This window comes from Semicossyphus pulcher, unplaced genomic scaffold (assembly GCF_022749685.1).
Source record: "Semicossyphus pulcher isolate SPU_LCO1_2020_fin unplaced genomic scaffold, fSemPul1.0.p SCAF_23, whole genome shotgun sequence".
NCBI lineage: Eukaryota > Metazoa > Chordata > Actinopteri > Labriformes > Labridae > Semicossyphus > Semicossyphus pulcher.
The window spans coordinates 10,362,714-10,389,835 of NW_027211697.1; the positions used below are offsets into that span (position 1 = coordinate 10,362,714).

The 27,122-nt window shown below is 43.2% G+C and overlaps 1 protein-coding gene across 2 annotated transcripts in view; it reads left to right on the top strand.

Moving 5' to 3' along the window:
• Positions 1 to 27,122, top strand: part of prkar1b (protein kinase, cAMP-dependent, regulatory, type I, beta) — an 81,402-nt gene that overhangs the window by 15,793 nt on the left and 38,487 nt on the right. For both annotated transcript variants that reach the window (XM_069674659.1, XM_069674660.1), the window contains 2 exons: positions 2,544 to 2,714; positions 7,083 to 7,174. In XM_069674659.1, the coding sequence (XP_069530760.1) occupies positions 2,544 to 2,714; positions 7,083 to 7,174 (263 nt within the window). The remainder of the gene's footprint in view (positions 1 to 2,543; positions 2,715 to 7,082; positions 7,175 to 27,122) is intronic.

The window sequence follows — 27,122 nt, forward strand, 5'->3', positions numbered from 1 at the left end:
TCCCATTAACCTTAGGATGCAACTCGCAGGAGAAAGACAAATCAGACGGAGAAGGGAGTGAAAATTGAGAGCTAGACGGCGACAAAAAGATCATTAGGTGAAGAGATACCAAGCAGAGAGCACAAGCAGACAAATGCCTTCAAGGCAACTGTCTAACCGGCTGCTGTTTTAGCATTGCTGAATCACTGTTTCTGTCCTAGTTACATTATTCTGTCGGGATGATTGGGACAGTTAGCTGAGAAGCAATGTGAGAGAAGTGCTGAGTTGAGAGGACTTGGATTTTACATTTGCGTTTCACTTTTTAGGTCCTCACTTTCTCCTCCTCATTGCAATCTATCCGTCATAACTTGTCTCTATCGCTCTGACTCTTCCTGTCCCTCTCTGTCAGTGAATAAGCAGAGGTGGCAGCAATTTCTGCTCCCTGCTCAAGGTATTAAGGGATCACTCTTCTCCCATCACCAGGTTTTACATCAGAAAGTTGCCTAACTATGTACTTGAAGTATGAAAGTATGAAATGCCATGAATGTCTTTCATCTCAACCAGTAGCAAATGTGTGACAGAGTAGTAGGCTAGGGCTTGGGTAGCTAGTTCAAGCATTCACTTAATAGGCTGCTAGTTTAGCATAATACAAAGAAATGTGTCATAACATGATTTAGTAGCCAACTCTTATCTTTTGTTCGTCATGAACGCTACCGTCCAGTTCATTTAATATTAATGGAGTGGTGAATTCAGATTACTTCACATCATCTGCAGCCATCTTTGTTGTTCTATGAAATTTTATATTAGATAAACGGCCCCAGCTAATAAAACATAAGCTTGCAGATTCATTCGTCTCCCAGGATAATAAAGGCTGTCTCTCCTCACAAAAAATCACTGGTCTTTCTGGCTTTATTAAGATCACGTGAGCACATCTCCATGGTCAGTTAAGAGTTGGAGGTCTTCACGGGTCCAAAATGTGTGCCCGAACCCTAAGAGATCTGGAAATGTACGACCCAGAACTGGAAGGGATTCGCTATTAGCTAACAGGTGGGAGCTGGACCCGTGCAGACCCGAGAAATGTCGGACACGACCCCGGCCGGATGAAACAAACCTGATCAGCACCAACTTCACAGCTGATGGCTATTAACAAGTTACCGTTAGTCAGTTTTCAAATCAAAACTTTTTGTCCTACCTAATGTGACGCAGCCTTCTCCCCTGTGCCTGGCCGTGAATATAATCCATCCTCCCGCCAAAGAAAGTTCATAAAACGCATCCAGATTTTCTGTTATCCATGTCGTGTTGATAAAAACACCAACGGCTAATCCAGTAGTTATTTCAGATTAAAAGTCCACTTGCTGTCACACAGACGGATGACAAATGACAAAAAAGAGCTTTCTAAACTACTCTTCCTCAATTTTAGGACGCCCGCCTCCGATGGCATGTCTGGTTCAAAATCGTCAGGTTTGAAATGTAGACTGCAGACCTGAAGATCTTTTAGACGATCCACCGGTACATTCTCATCGAAAACGTTAGAATTTCACTAATACAGGCCGTTCCTTTCAGAGGGAGGGGCGCAATGCACGCTGGGTGTTGTAGGAATGTAGAATGGGTGAAACCACGGACTGTTTGTACAATTTTCTCCACAGCTATGGCGCCAATTTGAAATATTATTGCCTCTATGGATTACAGAAAACACCAGCTTTGAATGACAGTGGCTTTTTCCAGGAGCGAATTGCTCCTTTAAGACACTTTGGTTTATTTCTAACTACACATTAGCACTGAAACGAACCAGCAAACAGATGTAAACGCTCTCAAATAAAGGAAAATAAACATACAGAGCCAGCAGCAGCACACAGAAGCACACTGTACATTGTTTGTTAATATACACAGAAGCTAACGCTGGCTGCCTTTGTAGAAACTATTATTGCCCTCGTCTTGCAGCAATCTCACTTAACTAGCCTACAGTCGTTTTATTGTGTACATATGCTAATGTGTTAATCAAGTGTGTGATCAATAATTCATCCCCTGCAGAGTGTTCAGCAGTTGAAACAAGAGCCAGCCAGAGGCATCCTGTCTCCCATTTGATGTCTGTATTCCTTGTTGTTCATCATCTGAGAGGAGAAAAGTACCTGGCTGAGCTTTCTGCTCTCTGCATATTCAGGCCTGCAGATATTAATATTTGATGGCTTTCACTTCATACCACAGCAGCCAGATGTCCAAACAGTGTGCACTCAGAACATAAATGTGTCCGCTGCCGTTTCTCTGACGTTTATACCGTCCTGTTGTGCTATCTGACCTGGTTTAGAGTCCACATGACGCTCCATGTTAGAAAGAGGCTCGTCAGCCCTTCTTCATGTGATTGTTTGTGAGGTGAAAGAACAGTAGCTGCTCTCAGATGATCTCGCCTGAAGTAAAAGGAGTAGTTGCGTCTGCTTTTATGAACGTTTTTTTGCATATTTCATGAGGATGTCGACTGGGGCTCTTATTTTTTGATTAACCGTCCACTTATTTATACTTAAACCGCTGAAACCTTTAATGTGGTCTCTTTTTCCTTGTTTTCACAGGAAGAATGCAAGCAGATCATGGCACGGCAGAAATCTAACAGCCAGTCGGACTCGCACGATGATGAGGTTTCTCCCCCTCCACCCAACCCTGTTGTCAAGGCCCGGCGCCGCAGGGGAGGGGTCAGCGCCGAGGTCTACACTGAAGAGGATGCTGTCAGTTACGTGCGCAAGGTCAGCCTCAATAGAAGCATCTATTCACAGACACATTCTGACACACAGTCAGATCATACCTGCACACAAATACAATATATGTACAACAAGATTTATGCAGAGATATGCCGTCAATTCATACATATACAATAACACTCATTGACTAGAAACTAAACTAAACAGGGGTTCATCCACAGTATGAGACATACAAGGTTGGTTGTTGTTTATTTGTTAGACACAGAGCTGTCGTCCTGGTAACACCCACTCAAGAGGACAATGTAAACAGAACAACATGGCAGTGGGAAGGGATATCAGCTGAGTAGTTATTTGACAGCAAGTAATGAACACACTAAGACACTTAAGTGACTTTATGTACAGCAAACGAACAGTGTGTGAGACGCTCAGGTTAGACTGTGATCAGATTCACTGACTCTCTCTCTGCTGTTATGATTGACAGTTGTATTACCTTTGCTCTTACTTAGCTTCACCACATACATTTGATTGACATTTCGGGACACACTTATTTCATCTGAATTCAAATAAGAAACAAGATTGCTCGTTAAAGCGAGGGATGCATTGCTACATGTAATGTAGCAGTGTATATTATTGCTGCCCTGTCTCGCCCAATGACAGCTGGGATCGGCTCCAGCCCCCCGCGACCCCAGATAGGACAAGCAGTATAGATGACGGAAGGATGGATGGATATTGCTGCCCTTTTTTGATTATTATACTTTGTAATATGCATCCACACAATATCTATATAAGAAAACCTAGTTAGCTGTATACATGGCCAAGATAACAGCTTTTACCAAGATAGTCTACATGTAAAAATATTTTTTTCTAACCCCATGTGTTCATAGAAATCGGGTTTCTCTGCTTTTTTATGAAATCCAGTTATTGCAGAAAGTTATGCATAGAAATGTCATTAAAGCTACAGTAGGAAACATTATTTCATATGAATTTGGTTAAAATAATTTCTCTAACAATATTAAATTGATATGATGTTGATCGCTGATCTGTGACTGTGAGCGCCCGCCCCTTTTTGTATTTAGTTTGTATATAATTTGTCCAGTCCGAATCAAACAACCAATCAGGGTTAGCTTCCCCCGTAACGAGCCAATCACAGCGCCTCTTGTGTCAGCAGCGCGCATGCAGAGGTTATGTCAGTCAGGAGCTGTGGCAACTTAAATTGTAAACTTTCTGTACCTCCTTTGCCGACGACGGCATATACTGCTACAGAAGCAAAAAGAAGGAAGACCATGCAGGAGAAAAAAGCTACAAAGAGAGCCCTAAATAAAAACAGGGATCAGACGAGTGGGAGCGAAGCGATGCAGAGGTCGCCCCGTTCCTCTTTGACAGGTAACAATAGCTCTTATGTTAACAGTTAACAGTAGCTCTAAGCTCCAACACCTAGAGGTAAAAAGGTGGTCCACACCAAGAATCATAACTATAAAGATAACTTTAGTAGTGTTTGAACATTTGAGCATCTCTCTCTCCTTGCCTCGGTGCTGCAGATAGACCCACCGCACAACGGCTGCGTGGCACACAGCAGTTGCAAAACGTTTTCTCCACTGGAATGTTCATGTTGCTCACTGCCACTTTAATTTGCAACTCCGGTTTTTAAGATGGAATGACGACGTCGGGAAGAGAAGCTAAAATCACGTCTTTTGTGAAGTGACTCCATGTGTTCTCCTGTGGACAGTAAGGCTGCTGTTAGAGTAATCTGCTCATCTTGAAACCTGCCATGTGTCCATTCCTAATTTCATGAAGAGATAGGAAAGGGTACTATTTTGCCAAAAGCTACAACTCACTTTGACAAACACACACACACTAATATACATGGATACAAACACACGCCGTAGTCGTTATACTATTACCACGCTTGTTAAATTGAAATTAACCTGACATGCCATTAATTGCTGGGTAATGACATAACTGCATGAACCCCCTTGTCACCACGCTGTAATCGCGTGGCCACTGGAGCATGCCGTGTGTGTGTGTGTGTCAGGTATGTGCACACACCCACGGACGTTTGTGTTTATGGCTCTGAGATCTCTACCAGACGCTGCAGTCATGTGTCATGGCAACAAGCCTGCCCCCATCTCAAGCCTCATTTTCTTCACTGTCCCTCACTATCTCACGGACTGAAACACACACACACACACACACACACGCACACACACGCACAACGACTCATACTGCAACGTCAGTCGCTTGTAAAAAATAAATGAATTCACGTAACTACAGACGACCATCAGAGAAAAGTGAATTAAAATTGAATTAGAGCATGAAAGCACATTATTGCTTCAGTATGAGAGAGGATTTCGTCTGGCCATTGACGAACACTGAGGTAACACACACACACACACACACACACACACTCAGAGCTCATTTGCTGACATCTTCCCACATCATCAATTCCATTAATGAATCAACTGTCTGAATGTTCAACAGAACACAATCAATTAGCTAACCCTGCTCATCTGATTAAAAGGAGCTTTGCTGTGAAGTGCTGTGAGTCTTAACAAAACGTGAGGCCTGTCCGTCAGGCCTGCAGACCACAGTATCAAAAAGAATCAGAGAGCTGGCATCGCATGAATGCTTGGAGCTAGTGAGGTTACCCTCTTGATGAAGTGGGGAAAAAGCGGGCATCGAGTCAGATATATCCTTCAACTTTAAAAGGTTTTAGTGGTTATAAATGCGGCACTTGAAAGTAATGCTGTTGCATGGATGAAAGATAATATGGTTGTTGCAGATTTAGGTCCCTTACTAGGCTAACTCTTGGTACTTTACCATTGAGTACACGATTTCATTTAAATAAATGTCTGTTAAGTCTCTATCTATCGCCGAATGAGGTAACACAATCGTGATTGAGCCTATGGCCCACTGATGAAAGCCTTTACTACAGTATTACAGACTGGATATCTGTGGCGACTTTCGCTGGAAATAATCACAAGCAGTTGGTCTGCCAGAGAGGGTAGGCGGAGCTAAGTGGCTGCTTCTCCGGTCTCTGCAAGTGTTGTGAGTAAACAGTAATCTACTATGGCTGAACAAACAAAGAAAAGATGGATGACCACAGATACAACTTCAACAAGAAGTGAAAATCCAAAGAAAAAGAAACAAACTCGACGCTCAGATGAAGGCAAACAGTCTAAAAAGGAAAGCGACCGAGGAAAATCAAGAGTTACAACCGGAGCCAACCGTGGACGTCACACATGCAACACTGTCTGGAAATCTGGGAAGTGTGCTCCCGCAATTACCCTTTATCACCACAGGTGGCGCCAAAGAGAACGAAACTGAGATGTTCTAGATTACAACTTTAAAACTGCATGTTGGCGTATCATTAAAACTGTTACCAATCAATCAACGTCTTTTCTGTGTGGCTTTATCCCAATTTTGTTGTCATATAGCTATTAGAGAATATCTTAACGTCACTCTGACAAGTTACCAAAGAATTATAAATTTGAGTTATTCAAGCGCTGGTAACAAGCTGACATTTGATAATCCCCTGCGTGGCAGCACTAGAGCTGGATCTTGTGGAGGATAATTAGGTGTCTGACCTAAAGTCCAAATCTGAAAATTACTTTTATCGCCGAGCCTCTCTGGATTGCTGCATCCTCCTCCAACTTAATTTCCCATCCAGGCCAGCCTCTTTTCTCTTTATGTCCAGTGAGAAGCCGGGCCAGAGTGCTGCAGACAGATGAAAAATTCGGTACTTTTTAGTCTGTATGTGATGTGGTCGTGTGTGTAATTGTGTGCGTGTTGTGCTCAGTGCTGCGCGGTCGTCTTCATGTGGAGACATCTGTTGCTTTAACGTAATTACAGCCTACCCCCTCCTCTTCCCCACCACCAGGGTCAAAACACACACACACACACACTCTTCACCCTCAAGTTCCTCTGCATGGGTTCAGTTTATTCTTGTCACTTTTTCTTTTTCCCTCTTTCTCTTACTTTTGCCTTCCTCAGCCTGTGTGAAAAAACTTCTCTTCTGAGATGCCTCTTTATAAATGCAGACTTCTGTGTCTTTGTTGTGGCTTCTGACTTTGCCATCCCATTTCCATGTACACACATACACACACAGGCAACCCACAGAGTGCGGGACATGAAAATGCATGTTTTATGAATGAGTTCAGGCCCCTCTTGAATTTTTAAGGGCTGTGTGACATTTTGATTGTAATCCCTGAACAGATGGGCTTTCCCAAAAACACACAGGCGCACGTGTTGGATATTCCTTTCAGAGTTTGCCAATGCGCTCCTCTTTAATTACTCAATTCAGCCCGCTTTGAAGTCGAGCCTATTATGTGTTTCTGCTGGTTTATTTCATGTGTCCACCTGCACGGCGTTGTTGCAGTCTACTTTACAGTCAATATTACTCCTTTGTCTTCGCAGGTGATTCCAAAGGACTACAAGACTATGACCGCCTTGGCCAAGGCCATCTCGAAGAATGTGCTCTTTGCTCACCTGGACGACAATGAGAGAAGGTACCATATGTTAATGAACACACTGACACACTGAGGTTTGCACAAAATCCAGTGATGCCAGCGATCTAAATGTGTGTGTGTGTGTGTGTGTGTGTGTGTGTGTGTGTGTGTGTGTGTGTGTGTGGACTTAGAGCACGTTTGTAAGCCGATAAAAACATGGACATTGTTCTTGTCGAGTTTAAAGCTCTTGTGGCCGCTGTGTACCGGTGCTGCCTGTTTTGGGAGCATCAATGAAGATGCAAACTGATAGAGAAGGAGGGTGGATGTAGGATATGTGTGGTAAAGAAGGAGGGTAAAGGGGGCAACTCTATGTGTTGCTGTCTTTTGCATTACATTGTTGGTTGTTATGGTAACCTGTGTGTATGTCTCAAGTTGCATGTTCGGACATTGGCGGTGATGCCCAGATGCATTGCTGAGAAATCTACGATTCTCCATAGTAGTTTTAGTCAGCAAGTGATGCCAACTTTCCTCTATCACTCCCTTTTTCTTAACATCTGCTCCAATTCATTGTTTTTTCACATTCCTCCTCTCCTTAACCGTTCTCTCTCCATCCTTCCATCTGTCCCAGATCTCCAGTGATGGCCCGCCGTGGCTGTGACAGGGGAGGGGGGGGTGGTTGTTGTGGGAAAGGCTCTCAGGTGGCTGGCGGTCCAGCCTGCCAGCCGGAATAATGTTTCATTGGCGGGGAGAATCCATTATGCCCCATGAAGAGGAAAACACCGGAGCTTTCCTGTTGGCTAAAGCCTCCTCAGACCAAACCCAAAACATACTCTTTCCAGTCTTTCGTCAGCTGACAATTTACTGTGCTCCCTTGGCACAGGCACGCAGGCCTCTGATTGCACATCAGTGCCTCTGAAGCAGCCCCGAGCAGAGTGCAACATGTGATAGGTCCAGACAGTCTGAAAAACCATGTACTTGGGTGGCTAATGTGGCAGATTAGAGTTACACCACAGAAATATATGGCAGTAGACCATAAACCATCAGGTTTTAATGTACTCTCTTGCCGCTCTTACTCTCATGCCTCTTGGCATGCTAAGCTATGTAATGGCGTCGTCATCAACTCTCAAAACCATGCATGATGTAGAATTTATTCGACTGGCTGTCATGTTTGCTGTCTCGCTAAACAAAGCTAGCATCAGCCAATAATGCGGTGCATACAGGAATTGGTTGTGGGATTTGTGGGTGAACATGCGGCAAGCAGCTCGGGAGGCTGTTAGCTAGTGAAAACCCTGTCTGATTTGCTAAATTGCGCCGGGAACATGGCAGTTCCTTGGCTTTGCCTTCTTCTAACTCTCTACTCCAGCCTCTTACAGTCTGCCTCTCTCTCCTCTGTTCATACTCACTCTTCACTTCCAGCTGATGATGCTGGACGGCTGGCTGGCTGGTTGGCTGGTGGCTTGGTCGCACTGCGGTTTTGTTGTGGTTGTTGCGCCTGCAGCCCCTACTGGCAGAAGTTTACTGATCTATGGCCAACGTAGTGCTCCAGCATTTGTATATCCTACAGTACATGCTAACGTTGGTATTTTTTAGGGGAAAACTTTGCCTGAAAAGGAGTGTGTGTGATTTCTGCTCATCCTAAAAGTTGTACAATATCTGAAACCTACCATAGTCGAGTTTATCCCCGTTACTAAAGGCACAAAAACAGAAAATTAAGACCAATCATTTTTTCTTGATTTGTTGATGCCTTCTGTCGTTGGCAGGAGTACATTGGCTACTTTGGATGTGCCAGAACTGTCAAGGACTGACGCACATCAGCAGATGGAGTCTCTCTCTCTCTCTCCCTCTCTGTCTGTCTCTCACTCCCTCACTGTTTCTCGTTCTTCTCGATCTGCAAACAGCTGGCCACTTGGGTTATCAGACGTACGTCTGTTTGGGTGATAAGAGAGTGACAGTTGACCATTGCTCCTGATATGGGCCTGTGATTGACATTAGGGGGGATGAGTCAGTGCATGCATCATTGGATGACGGATGGTTACTAGTTTCTCATCCAGTTTCTCTTTACTCTTGATTGACATCGGCAATTTTCTTCTTGAAACATTCACAAAATAGCTTTTTTGTTGAGAGCTGTGTGTGTGAGACAGAATGAAAAAAGCTGGGAGCTGTTAGCTGTGTGTGTCAAGGAAACATCTTGTGTGATTAGTCACTCAGCGGTTATGTAAGCTGAACACTACACGATTTGTTCACCCATTAGCACTATATTATGCTATCATCCCCTTCAGTAATGGGCAAGATCCAAAACAATGAAGCCCTCTTTGTTTCCCTCCCCTCTCCAATGCGCTCTTTTGTCTCTCATGAGTTTCACTCTTTTCTTTTCTCCTTGTTTTCTTATCCTCTCTCACCCTCACTATAGTCATTATCTATCTCATCTTCTTCCTTACTTGTTCATCTGTCGTACTACTAATCCACTGTCCTGGCCCTGAAAGCAAGACATATTTACTAAATATTCTTGCTGCATATTTTCAATATATTTGACTAATTACTTTTTACAGTGTTATAATGTTACAATGTTACAATTTCATTTAGCAGACACTTTTGTCCAAAGCGACGTACATCTGAGAGTTAATACAACACAAGCAACGATCAGGACAGGAGGGAACGAGGTCAGTAAGAGCCAACAAACAGCCTCAAGTGCGATCGGACAGTGGTGCTGACGGGCAGTGCACAGGGTGTAAAGAGGAACTTTTCATCATCATCATGAATAGCGTAATCAACATCAACATCAACAACATCCTCCATGTTGTCATCACCAGTAGCATCAATATCATTAAGTGCAGAGGTGTTCATAAAGAGCTGGGTCTTTAGCTTCGTCTTAAAGGTGAAAGGGACTCTGCGGACCGTCTGGAGTTTGGTAACTCGTTCCACCACCTGGGGACTACTGAGGAGCAGATTCTAGCTAGCGACTTAGGGCCCTGTTGTGATGGGAGTACCAGGCGCCTTTCATTGGCAGAGCGTAGTGGGCGGGACGGAGTGTAGACCTGGACGAGGGCGTTCAGGTAGGGAGTTGCAGTAGTCATTGCGTGATATCACGAGAGCCTGTACCAGCAGGTGTGTTGCATGCTCTGAAAGGTAGGGTCTGACCTTCCTGATGTTGGGCAGGGCAAATCGACGTGACCGAGCGATCGAGGCCACGTGAACCTTAAAGGTTAGCTGGTTGTCAGTTATGACGCCCAGGTTCCAGGCAGACTTAGTGGCTATGAGTTCAGTTTGTCCGAGCTGGATGTTGATCTGTGGTTGCATAGAGGGACTGGTTGGGATGACAAGGATCCAATGCATCCAATTTTTTACATGTATATGACTAATGTTACAATATTACGATTTAATTTAGCGGATGCTTTTGTCCAAAGCGACGTGACCAATTAAATTTGACTGCACAGTCTGATCTCCAATCGTTACCAGTCTTGAAACTTTGTACCACCATGAATACTGATTTACATATTTACATGTTTTTTATTTTCCCGCCAGCCGCTGACTTTCTTTAAGCAGATGTTGAATAATAGACTGCAGGTGTGTGAGAGCACGCAAACAGCGGAAACTGAGACTACGATGGGTTCCAATAACTTCCTGCTAAGTTTAGTTGGTTGCTTTAGAGTTAGCTCTTAACTCATTACATGCATCCTTGTTGCATTATCAGTTAAAATGGATGTCAGCTGTGCATTAATTAGAGCATGAACAGATCACATTATCTGTGTTTTTTAGATTAGATTCCATTAATTGTACTATTCAACCCACTGCGTTTATAATGACAGGAAGAAAAGGATCCAGAAGGGCATCTTAGGACGAGCAGAGTAGACCTTAAACTAAAACAGAGCCAGCTAGCGCACTGCGCTTTGATCGTATCCTGTTTTAGATGTTTGCTTCCTCTGCTTCCATTGTCAGGAAAGACAAGATGTCAGGATCTACGTGTGTGTTCTGGAGAGAGAATGAAAACAGAGAATATGAAGGGGGCATTCACGCTCTATCAAAGTGCTGTTCTGCATGAGCTCAGAGAAGGACAGAAAACCCTTTTTTCTGCTACTTATACCGCTTTCTTTAATCTCCTTCATCTGTCAACAGTAAGGTTTCTCTGAGGCGATCAAGTAATCAGAAAAACAGCCGCTATGTAAATATAGATAAACTAAAATCCTAAACTTCATAACTAGTAGTTTTGATGGAGATTGAAAGGGCAAAAGTTGTGCACCAACAAATGTACTGGTAAAAGGCTGAAGCAACACACACACACATAAGCAGGCACACCAATACAACCATCACAACAAAAGATAACAGGGATTATAGTATCATGAGAAACACACGTACACACATGCACACATACACACACCGGGTGGTTCTCAAGTATGCATGTCAGCCTGTGTTCCCACTGAGGCTGCTCCAGCTGGGAGCGTGGAGTCTTTGATTAACACACCATTCCATATGTCAAACTTTATGGCCTCAACATTTCTGAGCTCCACCAGCCGCGTGTGTGCGTGCGTGCGTGTGTGTGTGTGTAGCCCATCTCTCCTCAGCTGCATGGAAGGGAAACCTCAACACATTTTGCCTTCCAGATTTCATCTAAGCCCTGTTTTTCTTGGGCAGTTTGTTAGGCCGAGGAGGTTGCAGGAATAAAGAGATCAAAGCACTTCTTTTTCTTACAGTTTGAATATATATTTATTTTTTATAAAAATGTGTCCTTAAAGAAACACATACAAGATCTCTTTGAACTCATGCCCCTCTATTTGCTGCCCATTAGCTGCCCTAATGACCTTATAATGTTATGCCCACGCAAATAGATGCAAAAGAAAAAAGATAAGCTGAGAACTGGTGTTTGATCTCACTTTGTGCTGAGCCTGCTATGCTGGCACCCGACTCAGCATGCAACCACCTGTTTCAATACTATAGCCATGCACTGTTGGTTTTCATATGGAGATCTCATCTTACTAGCATTCCGATTATTCTGTTTTGGTTTCAGCTACCTGAGAGCACTCAGTTGATAGTTTTTGGATTAGATTTTGATGAGCGATCTCAGATACAATCAGCTTTTTTTTGCAGCAATCTACATGGCTCGATATCTGGCTGCAGCTAATTTGTCAAGTGTGGATGCTTGTGTGTGTATGCATATGCTGAGAAAATGGCTTCATGTCAGAATCACAATTCTTAATTTCTACAAAATAGTTTTTCCTCAGTAAATGTTCACCAGCAGCCAGTTTGCACGCGACAAACCCGCTGCATCCATTGTTTGCCGTGCACCATTTCCAACTTCCATTGTACACTGTTCCAGCGAGGAGTGTGTCGTCCTGGCTAGTCAGGAGTGCTGCTAACGTTAGCTAACTCTCTGCATCGGTAATGTACGAAGCTTTCACCAAGAAAAAGCTCTGACCTGCGGTGTGTGGACCTCTCCAGCCACCTAGTCATTCGTGACATTCACCGTTCACTACATCACAGGTGCCTGGCAACTCGAGTCTCGTATACAACAAGTGATGCACGAAAGCCACACGGCTGTGAACGTGAATCTGCAGTTGCCCGAACACAATCTGAAAATCGATTTCTCAAAGAGCTGTCGTGCATTATTGTTTGATTGTTTTGAAAAACGTTTTGCAGTGTTATTTGTGTAATTTTGTTAAAAGGCAAGTCTCTGATAAACACAGAGGTAGCTCACTTGAGTTAAAGTATTTCTTATTTCACATAACTTGAACTTGTTTTTCTTAAATGTTTAAGTTTAAGTCAAGTACTAAACAATGTTTTTTTTCGCAAGTTAAGCAAACATATATTGTCCTGTGTTTGAGGTTTGCTTCTGTGTATTTACATTATTGTATCAAATATAAAAGCTGCATAATCTTGAACACATTTTACTGTGCTTTAATGTCATATAATGATTTGCCACTGCGGTTTTTTTAAGCAAACAGCAGACTGGAGTTAATCCTAAAATAAGCACCCCTTTGTAACAAACAGGGCATTGATTGTGAATTAGGAATCGGTTTGAATCGAGAATTGATTTTTGATTGCAACGTGAGATTCACACCCTAATGTGCACCCATGTGCATGCACATAGCCTGTTTGTCCAGGTGCACTTTCAAGCTGAGTCTCCACACCACTTCCCCTTGTTAAAAGCCCATTGAGAATCAATCTTTTAATTCGGTCAACAGAGGCGCTATCGCCTGTTCAAACACATTCTTTCAACTCTGACTGTAATCGTAAGTCTTATCTAACTTCCTACTGAGGGGATAAAAAATGTCACTTCTACTTCTGTTTATCTGTTAATGTTGGCCAGTGCAACAATGGAGAGAAGGCAGGAAGGGACAGACACAGGAAGTCGCATATAGAGAGAGATTCATTACAGAAAAGGGGCCTCTGGGAAATCTGTCTGAGACGCATTTATTTTTCCCTTGACACAAAGAAAGCACACACATATAGACACATATATAAGCTCATCAAGCTCTCTTCTCCTGCATTAGTCTAATGCTTTCATACCACAAAACGCCCTCCTGGGGACAGTACAGACACGGGAAGCCCAGCTCTCTGTTTAACCACATAAAAAGTCTGGCAGGCCCGAGGAAACCCTGTTTATCCCATTCCTTGAGCTGTCCTGGCAGAGCCTGCAATAATAAATGAAATAGCCATCTGGTAACAGGAGTTGTTAAATCTTTTGAGGTCAAGACCCGACTGTAAATCAAACAAGTACTATATTTTGAAAGCACGATCAAGACAACAATCACATTTTGTTGTTAAAATGTCACAGCAAAGGGTTCAATTGGTGCAAGGATTGTAAAGATGTGGTGGTTCATCCTGCCTGCTTTAATCCTCTAATTAACAAGCTGAGTAATGAGTTGATGAAGTGACCGATTAGTTGACCTCTGACCCCTAAACCCTGACCTCTGCACCTTCCCAGCTAGCCCCTGCCGATGGACAGGGAACATCTTCGGTGTACTGGCAGTCTTTGTCTGTGCGTGTGTGTGTGTGCGTGTGTGTGTGCTGCCTGGAAGAGGTGCAGAAACAACAATAAATAAATCAGCGAGCGACAGAAAAGTCACACAAACAAACAACAGCGAAGCGAAAAGACACTTAAACTGCGCGAGAGTGATCTATCGTGTCTCGTGTTGCAGCGGAAGTTTATGTAAGGCCTCTGTGTGAAGGGACAAAACAACAAAGAGAAGGACGCAAAGTGAGACAGAGAGCTGTGTAACCGTATCAGATGAACACAGCTCTCATTAAATCTGATAGCACACTCATTTGAATCAGGCTCCATATCAATACGGATGTGAAACTTGAGCCCTCTGCCCCGGTGAACGGGTTCATACTTGTTTCTTAAATTGAAAGAATAGGCGGAAATGTGCTAAGCTATGACAAAATGCACAGTTGCAGACACACAAAACCTCCATCTCCATCAGTGGAAGTGTGTTGTTACCACAGAGCCGCCCCTAGGGGGTGTTTTTGCCACACATACAGATAATTCAGATATTAGTGTGTCATTGCTTCTGAGAGTCAGGCAAACTAGTCCTTGTAGTGTAAAAAGATGTATAAATACAGACAAGTACCTCTGTCTAAGATTAGTGTTTGCCCGAGGGAATGCATGCTTTGATACTTGTTTTAGGTACCCCACCCCCAGCCCCCCTGCAGCTGCCCTTCCTGGCAGTATAGTGCTGGGGATGTAGTGGCACTGAATGGTAGTGGATGTTTGTCTGTCTTCCCCCACCAAACCACATCTCTTTTTCTTGTGATTTTTGGATGACTATTGAGTTAAGTTTCCTGCAGTCCCTGTTCTGTGCGTGTGTGTGTGTGTTTGGCTTTATTTACATGTGTGTCTTTTCCCGTCATTAAGAGGACCTGTTGCCTTGTGTGTTCAGGTGGAAGAGTCGTGAAGATGTTTGGTTGTGATTCGTATTTTATGGTTGCAACAGCAGCCGTCTGCGACTCAAACAAATGATCAGGTTGTGTGTTGTTGAGTCTATTTGTTTGTGTTGGTGTTTCCTGTCTCGCTGATTCCCTCATTGACTGTCTGTGTGTTCTCATCCCGGTGGTCCTCTTTTTCCCCCTTTTCAGAATTCGCAACTTTCTCTCACTTTTTCTCTTCCTGTCCATCTCCCTCTCTCAGTCATGCAGGCTCATTCACGTCTACATCCACCGCTCGCATCCAGTCCCTCCCCCACATTCATGTGCAGTCTTCTCTCTCCGTCCCCTGCATGGCTTTGTGCTGCTGCCACAATGCCAGGGGCCAGTCGATGAGGTCACTCTCCACAGGAGAGCTGCAGGCCTGACTGCACCTCGACCATCCCCACCACCATCCACTGAACAGAGGACTAACAGGCTAGCAGCAGCCTCACCTCCCCCAGCACTCCCAGACAAAATCACCTCTGTACGCCCATACAAACCACAGGGCACGCACACAAACATATCATTTGTAGGAAGTTCATATCGGCCAGGCTGCAGATAAACACAGTCATACATGAACACTGGCGCTGCACAGATAGCTGGAAACTTTTGTCCGCTCTCATACCCTCTGCTGTGTTTCAACCTGTCCCCTGCTGCCTCTTCCGCCCCCTGTCATCTTTCTCCATCCATCCAGTTCTTTAGAAAGTAGTGAGTAATGTTATAGTGTTGTGGACTGGAGCCATTTTAGAACATTTTATTCCCCCCAAAATGTACCCAAGAGTCTGTGCAGGACACTTTCCCAGCTAGATATGATTCATCCCTGCCATTTCAGCTGCTTATACCATCAGTGTGACTGTTTGCATGTGTGAGCATGTGTGGAAACATGTTGCAAGTGTGCAAAATGACTTGTGTGCAAGACTGATGCACATGCATGCTTAAAAAGAGCGTGTTGACATGTATGCATGTGCAGTGCATGTGTGTCTTACAGCAAACCAGAGAAGGGAGAGAAACTGGCCTCCAGTTTGGATCTGAACAGTAGTTGGATACAATGTGCACACTGGGAGAGGTAGTGAATCACCATAATCTCTTCTAACGAAATGGCCCTCAGAAACACATCAACAGCTGACGGGGGGGAAAGTCAAGAGAAGCAAGTGCAGTAAAAGAGACGCAGTTTATTAAAAATCAATGATAACACTTTTAGGATGAGACGTGAGGAGTGACTCAGGGCGCTTGTGATCGTGGACAGTGTCACGTTTCCTTTCATGTGAATGAATATGTAGGGTAAATGTGCAAGTGGGCATGACAATGACTTCCTAGCCAGTGTTTGCCCCTGCTGTGAGGACATGATGTTCCGGCAACCCTTCAGTGCCTTTGTAGTGCAGCCAGGCCAACACAGTACAACCCACACACTGACCAGCAGCACATTAGCCGAGGACGGAGCAGCCCAGCACCCTACAGAATAGCCCGGGTTGGCCCATGGCCTCCTATTGTATACATCCCGTCTGCTTTGTCTATGCTACTGTGATAGGTTCCAGTGCACGGGCACAGACAACAGTCTTGTTATAGCGTGTTAATTCTCCCATGACCTTCTTGTTGGTTCGTCGTGTCACCCTGGTTGAGTTTCATTTAGATAAGAGGTGGTCAGCCCAGTTTGTGCCATGCTTGATAAGCTTGAATGTGTGTGTTATACAATTTAGGTCACAATCATGAACTTCTCAGGTGATTGTTCGTGTTCACATTTGCTAGACTAATGCTGTTATATAGTTATATACAGTTTAAACAGTGACTCCACTGTGCTCTCAGTTTTAGGGCTGCATAGTTAATTGTCTTCTAAATAGCAATTTTGATTTGCAATGAAAACTTCATGTATGACAATGATTCTGCTGTATTTACATCATCAAGGACAGCTATCCTTATGTCAACGTAGTTTTCATCAACAACCTGTAAGACAGATTAACAGTGTAATGTAAATGTGTATTGATTCATTGTGTTCAAATCCAAAAAAAGAAGCGTTGTTCTTTGGTTGTGGTTTTTTCTCTTTGGTCTCTTGTGCTGTGACAGTGTGATTTCATGCCACACAAATCCAATTCCTCGCTTCTTAAGATCTTGTTTGGGTGAGCCTCTCAAAACTTACTACGGTGATAAAATTACATCAAATTACAGATCTGTGTAGGAATAATCTTCTGACCTCACCTCTGCAAATGTGTTTAAACCAATGACTGTATATATATATTAGAGATCGATATGGTTTTTTCAGGGCCGATACCAATTATTAGTAGTCAAGGAGGTCGATAACCGATATTTGGAGCCGATATTCATTTGCAGTTCAAGTGAAAATATTGGCATCAAAATTTTGAATAATACAAACTCCAACACTTATTTGTTTAAATGCCTTTAAGCATATGTTTATTAAACAAACAAACAAAAAGCGAAGGGAGTTCTCAGGGTCAGCAGCATCTCTTATAAAGTTAACTGAAAATTTAAATAAATAAATAAATAACTTCCTGAAGTTTTATTAAGTAAATAAAACAAAGTTAAATAACATTTGCAAAGAAATGAACTTTTTCTCCTCTCCTCCGTGTGTGAGCACTCTGCACTCTTATCGGCCGTCGGGTAAAAAAATAAAAAAAATAAAAAAATAAAAAGGCCTATGCATCAAAATGCCGAATATCGGCGCCGATAATCGGTCCGGGCGATTATCGGTCGATCCCTAATATATATATATATGGACGACAAGTCTCCATCTGCTTATATTGTACAAAAGTGATGCATAAAATAGCCCCCCGTTGACAGACTGCCATCTCGCGCTAGTGATGTCATTTGGAGCCAGAGATGGGTGGAGCGGCCGTAGCCACTTCTGCTAACCAAACACACTCTTTAACAGCAGAACGGCTTCTTATGTTGGTCTGAAGCAGATGTTCACAGATATGGAACTCACCGTTCCTCCTCTACTCTGCTAATCCAGAACAGATCTGCTGCAGGAGCCGGATTTGTCAACAGAGCTGTCAATCATCCTTTTTACAGCATCAAATAACTAATTAAAACTAAACTTGTCCGAAAAATGAACACTTGGACGTAAATCAGCATGATAAGAACTAACTATAATGACAGAAACCATGTTTGAGCAAAAATGTATTTGTCATGTATTTTGGTTTTATAGTTTGACTCATGTCCCATCTGTTAACATGGAGGAGGCGGGCTTTATAAGCTATACTGCAGCCAGCCAGCAGGGGGCGCTCAGGATGTTTTGGCTTCACTTTTAGGGAGCTGTCATGTCGTCCATCTTTTTGTACAGTGAGTCTATGCTTTAAACCGTGATGCAAAACTCAAACATGGAGACAAGTATTGTCAGCATCCATAACAAGAGTTTTGCCAATCACACATGAACATCTTTCAAAGACACGAGGAGGACAAAAGGTTCCCCTTGTGAATGAAACTCTCACTAAGTGTAAAAACTGTTTGTCATTGTATCCAGCAGATTTCAAGTTAGCAAGCTGCTAATGTTAGCACATTCCATGGTGTAAGCGTATTTTACACAACGTGCTAGTTGGTTGCTGAACACTCTCCAGGTCTGCAGGCCTGCGTTTGATGAAGCTGTCTGTTTACGTCAGTCACATGTCAGTTATTGAATGTCAACTATTTCTCTCCCCTTTCATGCACCCAGTGCACCTATTACCTCACTGCCCAGAGCGCTGTTTGATGAGGTTGATACACAAACACACACATACACAAGTACAGTGTAAAGCTTTAGCCTTAAGCACTTTTTCAGTGGATACCTAGTCCCTCACTTTTTTCCATCGAGTCATTCACTCATCCTCCCCTCCCTCTTCCTCAGGCATTTTTAGAGTTTCCTCTCTGTCTCAATTTCAGCGTCTATACTGTATTTATGTGTTTGAGCGTGCACGTATAATGTGCAGTGTAAACACCTCTCAGGTTTAAACCCCAACAAAGAACAATTTGTGACCCGATCTGCTTTTAAAATGCTTATCTTGTTCCAAAACTTGTCTTCTGCGAGGTGGGAATGAGGGAGGGACGAGAGGGCGGAGGAGAGGGGAGAGGAAAAGACATGCCCGCGGGACAGCGGCGTGTCTTGTGATGTTCAGCGATGTGTCAGGGAATGTGTGTGTGTGAGAGAGGGAGGGAGGAAGATAGAGAAAAAGACCCAGCTCTGTGCAACTTTACATAATGTGTAGGGTTGTTTATCTTTGATGAAATATCCGTGTAATTCAGGGGAATATCTCTACACGCTGTGTGAGGAAGAGAATATGTCTCTTTCTCCTTCCGGTGAGAAGTCGCCTGTAGACACATCAGAGAGGCAGAGGCTTAGTGCTGTCAGCGCCTGATTGAGCCTGACCCTTTTCCCTTCTAAGTGTAGGAAGAGCTCGCTTTTTCCTGTCCTGGGGCAACGAGCAAGACGGCAGATTAGGAAGGTGTGAAAATCCACGAGGTCTGAAAATGCAGCCTCGGTGGACAACATAAAAAAAAGAGGTGTAGTAAAGTGAATCAACAGCAAAGCAGAATGCAGCAACGCAGAAGAAATGAAAGGGAGAGGAAAGAAGTGCAGGGTTGGACATGTTTGTGATGTTTCGAGGCTGACATCATGGCTGCATCAGCAGGTGGTGTGTGTTGGATCATCAGGTAGGCCTGTAAAACAGCCTTGTCACGCTGAATACAGACAGCAGTCCACAAAAATCTGTCTTTATCCAGCTAAACTTAAATGACAGGTAAAAACATTAGTTACCACAGGCCCACATGATTCCTATGTAGCATGTATTCACAGTCAAGATAGTGTCAAAGTATGATGTCCATGTTGTATCTTGCCAACCTTTCTCCTTACACTCTCTTTTAACTGCTCACTTTTTCTCACTCTTCCTTTTTTTCCCCTGCCAAGCAACTCTAGGAAGCCATAATGCGCATGAGTGTGTGTTTGTGTGTGTGTGTGTTTGATGGGTATTTTCCAAGCAGTAGTCACAGCACAGGAATGAGGCTTTGTGTACAAGCTCTGCATCATTATCACTGCTGTTGGTAGACGTTGTAAATAAGCTTTTTTAAAGCTTGTATACGTGGGTGAAAATGTGTGTGGGTTTACTTGTTTATATAAAAGCCTGTGTGAAAGAGGTGGTCATTAGGCTCAGTCTGGTAGAAAGCCTGTCTCTTGTTCTTCTTCTCCTTTGGTTCTTTCTCTCTCTGTGTTTCCAAGCCTGTCCTTCTAACTTGCTTGGTACTGAGCATTGTTTGGGTCCTATGTAACACTGCCACTTCAGTTTGAAATTGTATCCAGTAGGGACGCAGAAATTCAACATTTTCTCTATTCTTGTTTTTTCTTATTCCCCATGCAGTCCAGTCTACAAAAGTTGCGCAATGGAATCAATGGGGAGACAGTCTTCCTTTCCATTGCTTACTCAGTGGTGTGTAGCTTAATCAGCGATGGAAAGGGAGACTGTCTGCTCGCTACATATGACAGTGTTTGCCACCTGCAGGGACTAAAGCACTGGGGTGATTTCCTCCATATACTTCCAGTATTCATCCCAGAGCTCCAGTGAGCGTGCATTGCTATGGCTGGTGAAAGAGCGGTCAGAACGGACAGCAACGGTTGCCCACCTCTGTTCAACAAGGTGTACAAACATTTCAACATAGTTCCAGCAGGTTTGCGCCGGGAGGGCCATCTGATCCTGCTTCAGGTGGAGAACCTGCATCGATATAGCGCTGTGGTGAAAATGTGCAAAGCTTTTTTTCAGCCGTGGGTTTCAACAGCAGCTTTTAGCTTCACAGGATTCTTTAGATCAAGCCGGCTGCGTGCAGTTCCTACAACATCGTCGCTGAATTCCCAATGTTGCCATGGCGATTATTTTTCATCTCGTTTGCATCCCTAGTATCCCGGGACTAGTACTTCAATTACGCTCAAAGGTTTCAGGAAAGCAGCTGTATCAGTTAGTGTTTCCTCCACATTGGCCATCCCTATCTGCAACGCTCTGTTTGCTTATTTGATTGACAGTGTTTGTTTGTCTCACAAGCACAACTCTGAAGTATTGTTACCAACTCCCCTAGGTTAAGCATTACTCTAGCTAAGCTCCATTTTTTTGTTATCCCTGGCAGTGCTGGTCAGATGCCGAGATAAGTTAGGGGAAGCATTTAGTGATCGCTAGGAGGTCAAGTGACTGCTACATCTAATTTGACAAAAGCTGTCAGTAAGCTTAGACACTGATTTTCAAACAGGAGAACGAGCCCCTGACTGTCAGTGTTAGACTGAATTTTAAATTTTAAGAAACAAGCCATGGAGTAGTTATTAATTTATGCTTATAAAGATATCAATGACGGCTACTGTAGTTTAAAGAGCAGCTCCAGTCATGTTCTCAGACATATAAAATGCTCTGCTTGAAATAATAAATTGTCTGAAACGTTTTTTCTGCAAAATACGTTTAATTACTTTGTAAAAATCCTCCCAAGACATCTCCTCCTTCTCCCTCATTAGAAATTCCTGAATCTGCACAGGCCCCGCCCACTATGAAAATTTCCAACCGAAAACAAAACACTGCTCTGCCATCGTTTAGTGGCAACTTGTTGAAACTTAGCTAGCTTGAAATGTAGCCCGAAGTGGTCGCCATAGGTTACACATAATGACATACATAGCGTCACCCCATCCATTAACAGGATTGGCTCCTTAGGTTTGTGACATCTCAAACCTGCCAATCTGAAAACGTGTTGTTCAGCCTGTCCTTGGTACACTGCAGTTTAAAAGCAAAGGTGATGACTGCTTACGTTGTCCCTGATATGTCTTGTAGCACATGAAGAACACCACATGGAGATGTTTACAAGGTTAAACACTTGATCTTCACTCTTGGTCTTTAACTAACTATTCTCAGCATTTGGAACCTAGTGATTGTACAAATGTAAAACTTAACTTTGTCTCTCCAACTCTCTTTCTCTCTACTTTCTCAAAGGTGGTCTGATAATTGTGGTACACAGAAATAACACAGTTGTTCTGCAGCAGTGCGCAGGTCATACAGGTCACTCGCCCCGGCCCTCAGGTGCTTTGATACTGTGATGCACAGAGAGAGAAACACACGTCTACACTTTGAGGCAACAGGATGCATACAGGTTTACACCGCTTATAAACCCACCTAGGCCAGGTGTGTGGGTTTAAAACAGTGTGCTCCCTGCCCCCTATTGGTTTTAAATACAACCTCCAACATTTAATCACACAGCGTACTCTCCAACTAGACGTCTTTAGACCTCCATGTGCTCACATTAGCCCCCATTTGAGAAAGAAATATCCAAAGCACTCTTAAATTTAGTTCAGGATTGAAAATGTTTCAAGTGTGCAATAAACCATTGCAAAGTAAAAATACACTAAGTGAGTTTTGGAACTTATGATGTTTATCAAAACTGCCTTTTGAGAGCCGAGGACCAAAGCCAGAGCCGGGTTGTGAAAAGACCAGTTGTGCTTTAAGTGAGGGTTCCCTTTCTCTCTGCTCGGCCTTGGCCTCCTCTCTCCTCCCACATCGTTGACCATGTCTAAGCGGTCATTGCCACCAGCCGTAAACTGTTATGTCCACCTTTAAACCCCCCTCTGTGCTGCATGGCTGCTATTCAGTATAGGCCAGTTTATATCAACAAAGAAAGACCAAACATAAGCTCAACCTTACATATGTTTGTAAAGTGAAGCAAAGGGGAAATATTCAAAACAACAAAAACAATATGTTGCTTTGGTATTTTTTCATATCCGCACAATAGTTGATATCAAACTATGGCACAGCCACATGCTACAGACAGACATGCGTGTGCAGATTAAACTTCTCTGCTATTTAGAGTATGTGTAGCCTGCCATTGTGAGTGCAAATGACACACAGTGTGTCTTTGGTTTCAAAGAAGGTTTTTCCTCCTATGTATCTGCCAATAAATGAATGCACATACCCAGAAAATATTGTTTCATTAGTTGATATAAAAGTCAGTGTTCACCTTTGCTTTCTTTACTTGAGCTATTTCATTAGAATGAAATGTGCAATGCAAACAAGAAAGATAACACAACAACTCCCAAGATCCCTCACACCTAATGACATCTTTAAACTGTCTTTTGTCATTTTTTAAAATGCATGACTCCACACCAGCACAACATTACATTTACCATACTTCATTCACCTCAGGCTGCCTTCTTGCAACAGCTTAGAGTCAAGTCGTTGTCAAGATTTCAACTTACCATTCCGATGCCTCCTGGCGATTCTGGCTCGTACATATAAGGCCGAATAACCGATCCTAGAGCAGCCATGTTTTCAATAACTCTGGAGGGATCGCAAAAAATAATAAACAAAGAATAATAGAAAATTGATTGCAGAGCTAAAATGTGTCTACTCGTCTAAAATGTCTAAAATCATTAACCAAAAAAAAAAAAAACTGTTCTGAAAACTGTTATCTGAATACATGTCCCAATCCAGGGGCTGCAGCCTTTGAAGGCTGTATTTGACCAACAAATGCATCCTCCTTTCCCCGGGCCACGAAGGATCCATTGGGTGCATCCTTCGCGGCCCAATGTATCCTTAGATTCATTGCGTGCCAATTCAAACAAGATGATTGACTCTTACGCGGCCGAAGAATACACTTTTAATGTAAAAGTTTTTGTTTTCAACTCAGTCGAATGGCCAGCGTTACACATGTTTAAAAAAGGGTCCTTGAAACCAATTAGCTTTGAAATAATAGGTTAGGTTACGTTAGCCTGTTAGCTACCTGATGCGATGCGACAAGAGCGGCGTTTGGTCATGCTGGGGTAAGGGCGGGAACAGCTGGTGACGCAAACAGGAAATCCTCCATAGACCGGACCGTCTCATTTCAGGTCGGCAGGCTATGAACGGCGCATCCTCCATAGTCGCCTCCTTCGAAGGCTGCAGCTCCTGGATTGGGACACAGCTGCTGTCTTCATTTGGCACCTCTTGATATCCTTCTGTAGCTGCTGTATTCTGATTAATGTGTTGCACAGTTCTTTTATCCAGCATCACCTGGGAAGTTTGAAAGATGAGCTGCTTTGATTTAATGGTTGTAGGGGATCTTTGTGGTGTGTCTTTACCAAATACAACCCAACACACGCTGCTGTGTTTTCTCTCGCAGTTTGGATTTCGATGTAAGAGATGGGCAGCAGCTGGCATGTCTCCGTCCCTCCATTTTTCTCTCTCTAGGGAGAGACGAGGCGCGTGCCAAGAGCTTTCATGTCATAAATATCCTCCATAAGTGCTTCAGTGCTTTATAATTATACCTACTTCATCTCCCCCTTTTTCCTCTCTCTTCTCACTCTCTCGTGATCCTGCCTATTGTAAGTGTTGTGCATCTGAGTGGATCAGTGTGTGTACCTGCTTACACGTGCTGGTTTACATCATTAGGTGGTTTAAAAACAGCGCTGCATTGTGTCAGCGGTAATGAAGCTCAGTGGGGTGAGTTGATTCTTCCATGTGAGTAACTTTGGCTTGTTATGCTCAACTTTAAACTCAGGACATTTAACTGTACATCACTTAGTCAGCCTCGTAAAGCTGTTCACCCGTTACTGTGATGTGCCCACAGTGAGTCATACGACAGGCTAGTAAACTATTCTGTTTACCTCTACATCAGTGACAATCTCATTTGTTTTCATGCCTTTTGCGAGGCTTTACTTTCTCTTCACACATTGTGCTGACTAATCAGAAAGCTGTTCTTTCATTTGTGTTTTCTATCACAACCTGCCACTTCAGTTTTTGAGAATTAGCTCTGTGCATCTTTTAAATCTTGGCAGAAGACACAAGAATGCTGCATGAATTGTGTTAAACATTCCCAGGACACTCATGTGTTGGGGAACCCCCAACCTCAGGTTCCTGAAAAAATAATACCATCCATATTTTGACCTTAATCACAAGTTTCACCACAATATAATTTGTATTGACAATGATACAATATTTGCTGATATCACAAAGTCTGCCACTATATGATTTTGATTTGATTAAATGTATGGGCCTGTGATTGATTTAAAGTGATAATCTCAAAGATTTTCATTTAAATAAATGTCTGTTAAGACATTATCCATCGCCGAATGAGGTAACACAAGGGTGACTGAGCCTATGGCCCACTGATGAAAGACTGGGTGTCTGTGGCAAATTTCGTGGAAAAAAATCTCAAGCAGCGCCCAGTTAGTGACGCGTTTTCCATCAGCCAGCGGTGGTTGGTCTGCCAGAGAGGGTAGGCGGAGCTAAGCGGCTGCTTTTCCGCTCTCTACAAGTGTTGCGTGTAAACAATAATTTACTATGGCTGAAAAAACAAAGAAAAGATCGATGACTACAGATACAACTTCAAAAATAAGTGAAAATCCAAAGAAAAAGAAACAAACTCGACGCTCAGATGAAGCAAACAGTCTGAAAAGGAAAGAGACCGTCAGCCAGGAAAATCAAGAGTTACAACCGGAGCCAACCGTGGACGTCACACATGCAACACTGTTTGGATATCGGGGAAGTGTGCTCCCGCAATTACTGTTTATCGCCATAGGTGGCGCCAAAGAGAACGAAAGTGAGACCTTTGAGATTACCTCTTTAAACTGTGAGGAAACAGTCCTTACCACCATGCCGTTTATTCTTTTTAATATAGGGAACAATATATATATATCTGTTGACTGATATATTAGTCAGTGTGTCTTTAAGATTACCATAAGGATGGATTTGTTCACTTTGTATTGATGATATGACATCCTTGATTATGTCATCTATATAAATGAATCCATATCCATGTATTGTTGCACCCCTTATATTTCCATGAGGGGGCTTACACATTGTTACATCAGCATCTTAGTGGCTGCAAGATGTGTAAAAATGATCATGGAAAGTGAATAAAGCCATGTTTGCATGTTTGGTCTATTTATTTTTGTATATGACCTGCAGCCCTTGGGTTCTGTTGCCCTTTGACAGATCATTGTGACCTTATGTAATGTCTAGTGAATCCCTGTAGGTTTTTTTATTTTGCGTCAGAGCTGGGAGTCTGTGTTGGTGTCAGCCTTTTGTTGAACTTTGGCCTGCATGATCACCATGCATCCCTGCTGCCTTTGCTGGCCTACAAAACTTACATTAATACAAATATTACTAATATTAATGATAACTTGCAAAACAAAGACCATTGTTCTTATTTGCAAGAATCAACAATCTGAATTACTATCAACTGCGGTAATGAAAATTAATCATTCAAGCACTTACGGCATGAACACTGTGCCAGCCAAACCAGTGGCATGTCGCTGCCAAGCCAAGACACAACTTGGAGAGCTGGGACATTCCCGTACGCGGTGCAGTTGTTGATTGTTTTGATTATTGCAAAATCTCTTCAGCACAGACGAGTGAGCATTCTGGATGGGTTCCCCATTAAGGGCTTGTGTAACCCAACATTCTGCGGCCCATTAAGAAACACAAAGACATGGCTGCACGCCGCACAGTTAGAAAGAAACCTTTGGTGTTAATGGCATAATGGCAGCGCTGTGTGTTTAGGCAGTAATGTGAGAGATAAGACGTCTGCTGCTCAACAAATAAACAGCTGTGTCGTCGGGGAGATTAAAAAGGAAGGGAGAAGTGGGAGCGAAAGGCCTTCAACAAGAAAATCCAGCTACAACAAGCAGTCCTGATTTTATTTCATTAATGGCTGAAATCCCCTGAGCTAACTGCCTTTTTATGGGTGTTTGAGAACAATAGGAGGCTGTTGCTGTGTTGTTGCTGTGTGCAAGTTTGTGAGAGTGAGTGAAACTTTCCCTATCATTCCCACACAAACACACGCATGAAGGCATGCTTAAAAATACTCACTGTGCTGTTCAACGTGGAACCACGGTTTCATTTAAAACACAGTAGAGGTGTCCCTTCTCTCTGATGTTTTTATTCTAATGCTACTTCTACCCAGGACTGCATCTATTGGCGCCATCAGATCTCTCTTGAAGTAATATCTGCTTCTTCAATGCCATGATAGTCACCTTCATTATTAGGTGTGCAATTACCTGTAATGTCTAGGTGATGTCATCTGGACACAGACTGTGTGTGTGCGCAGCAGGATACACTGAACAAGAATTTAAAGCAGGATCAGAATGATGTCAGAACAATACTTTTGCACTGATGCATTTAGTTTTGTA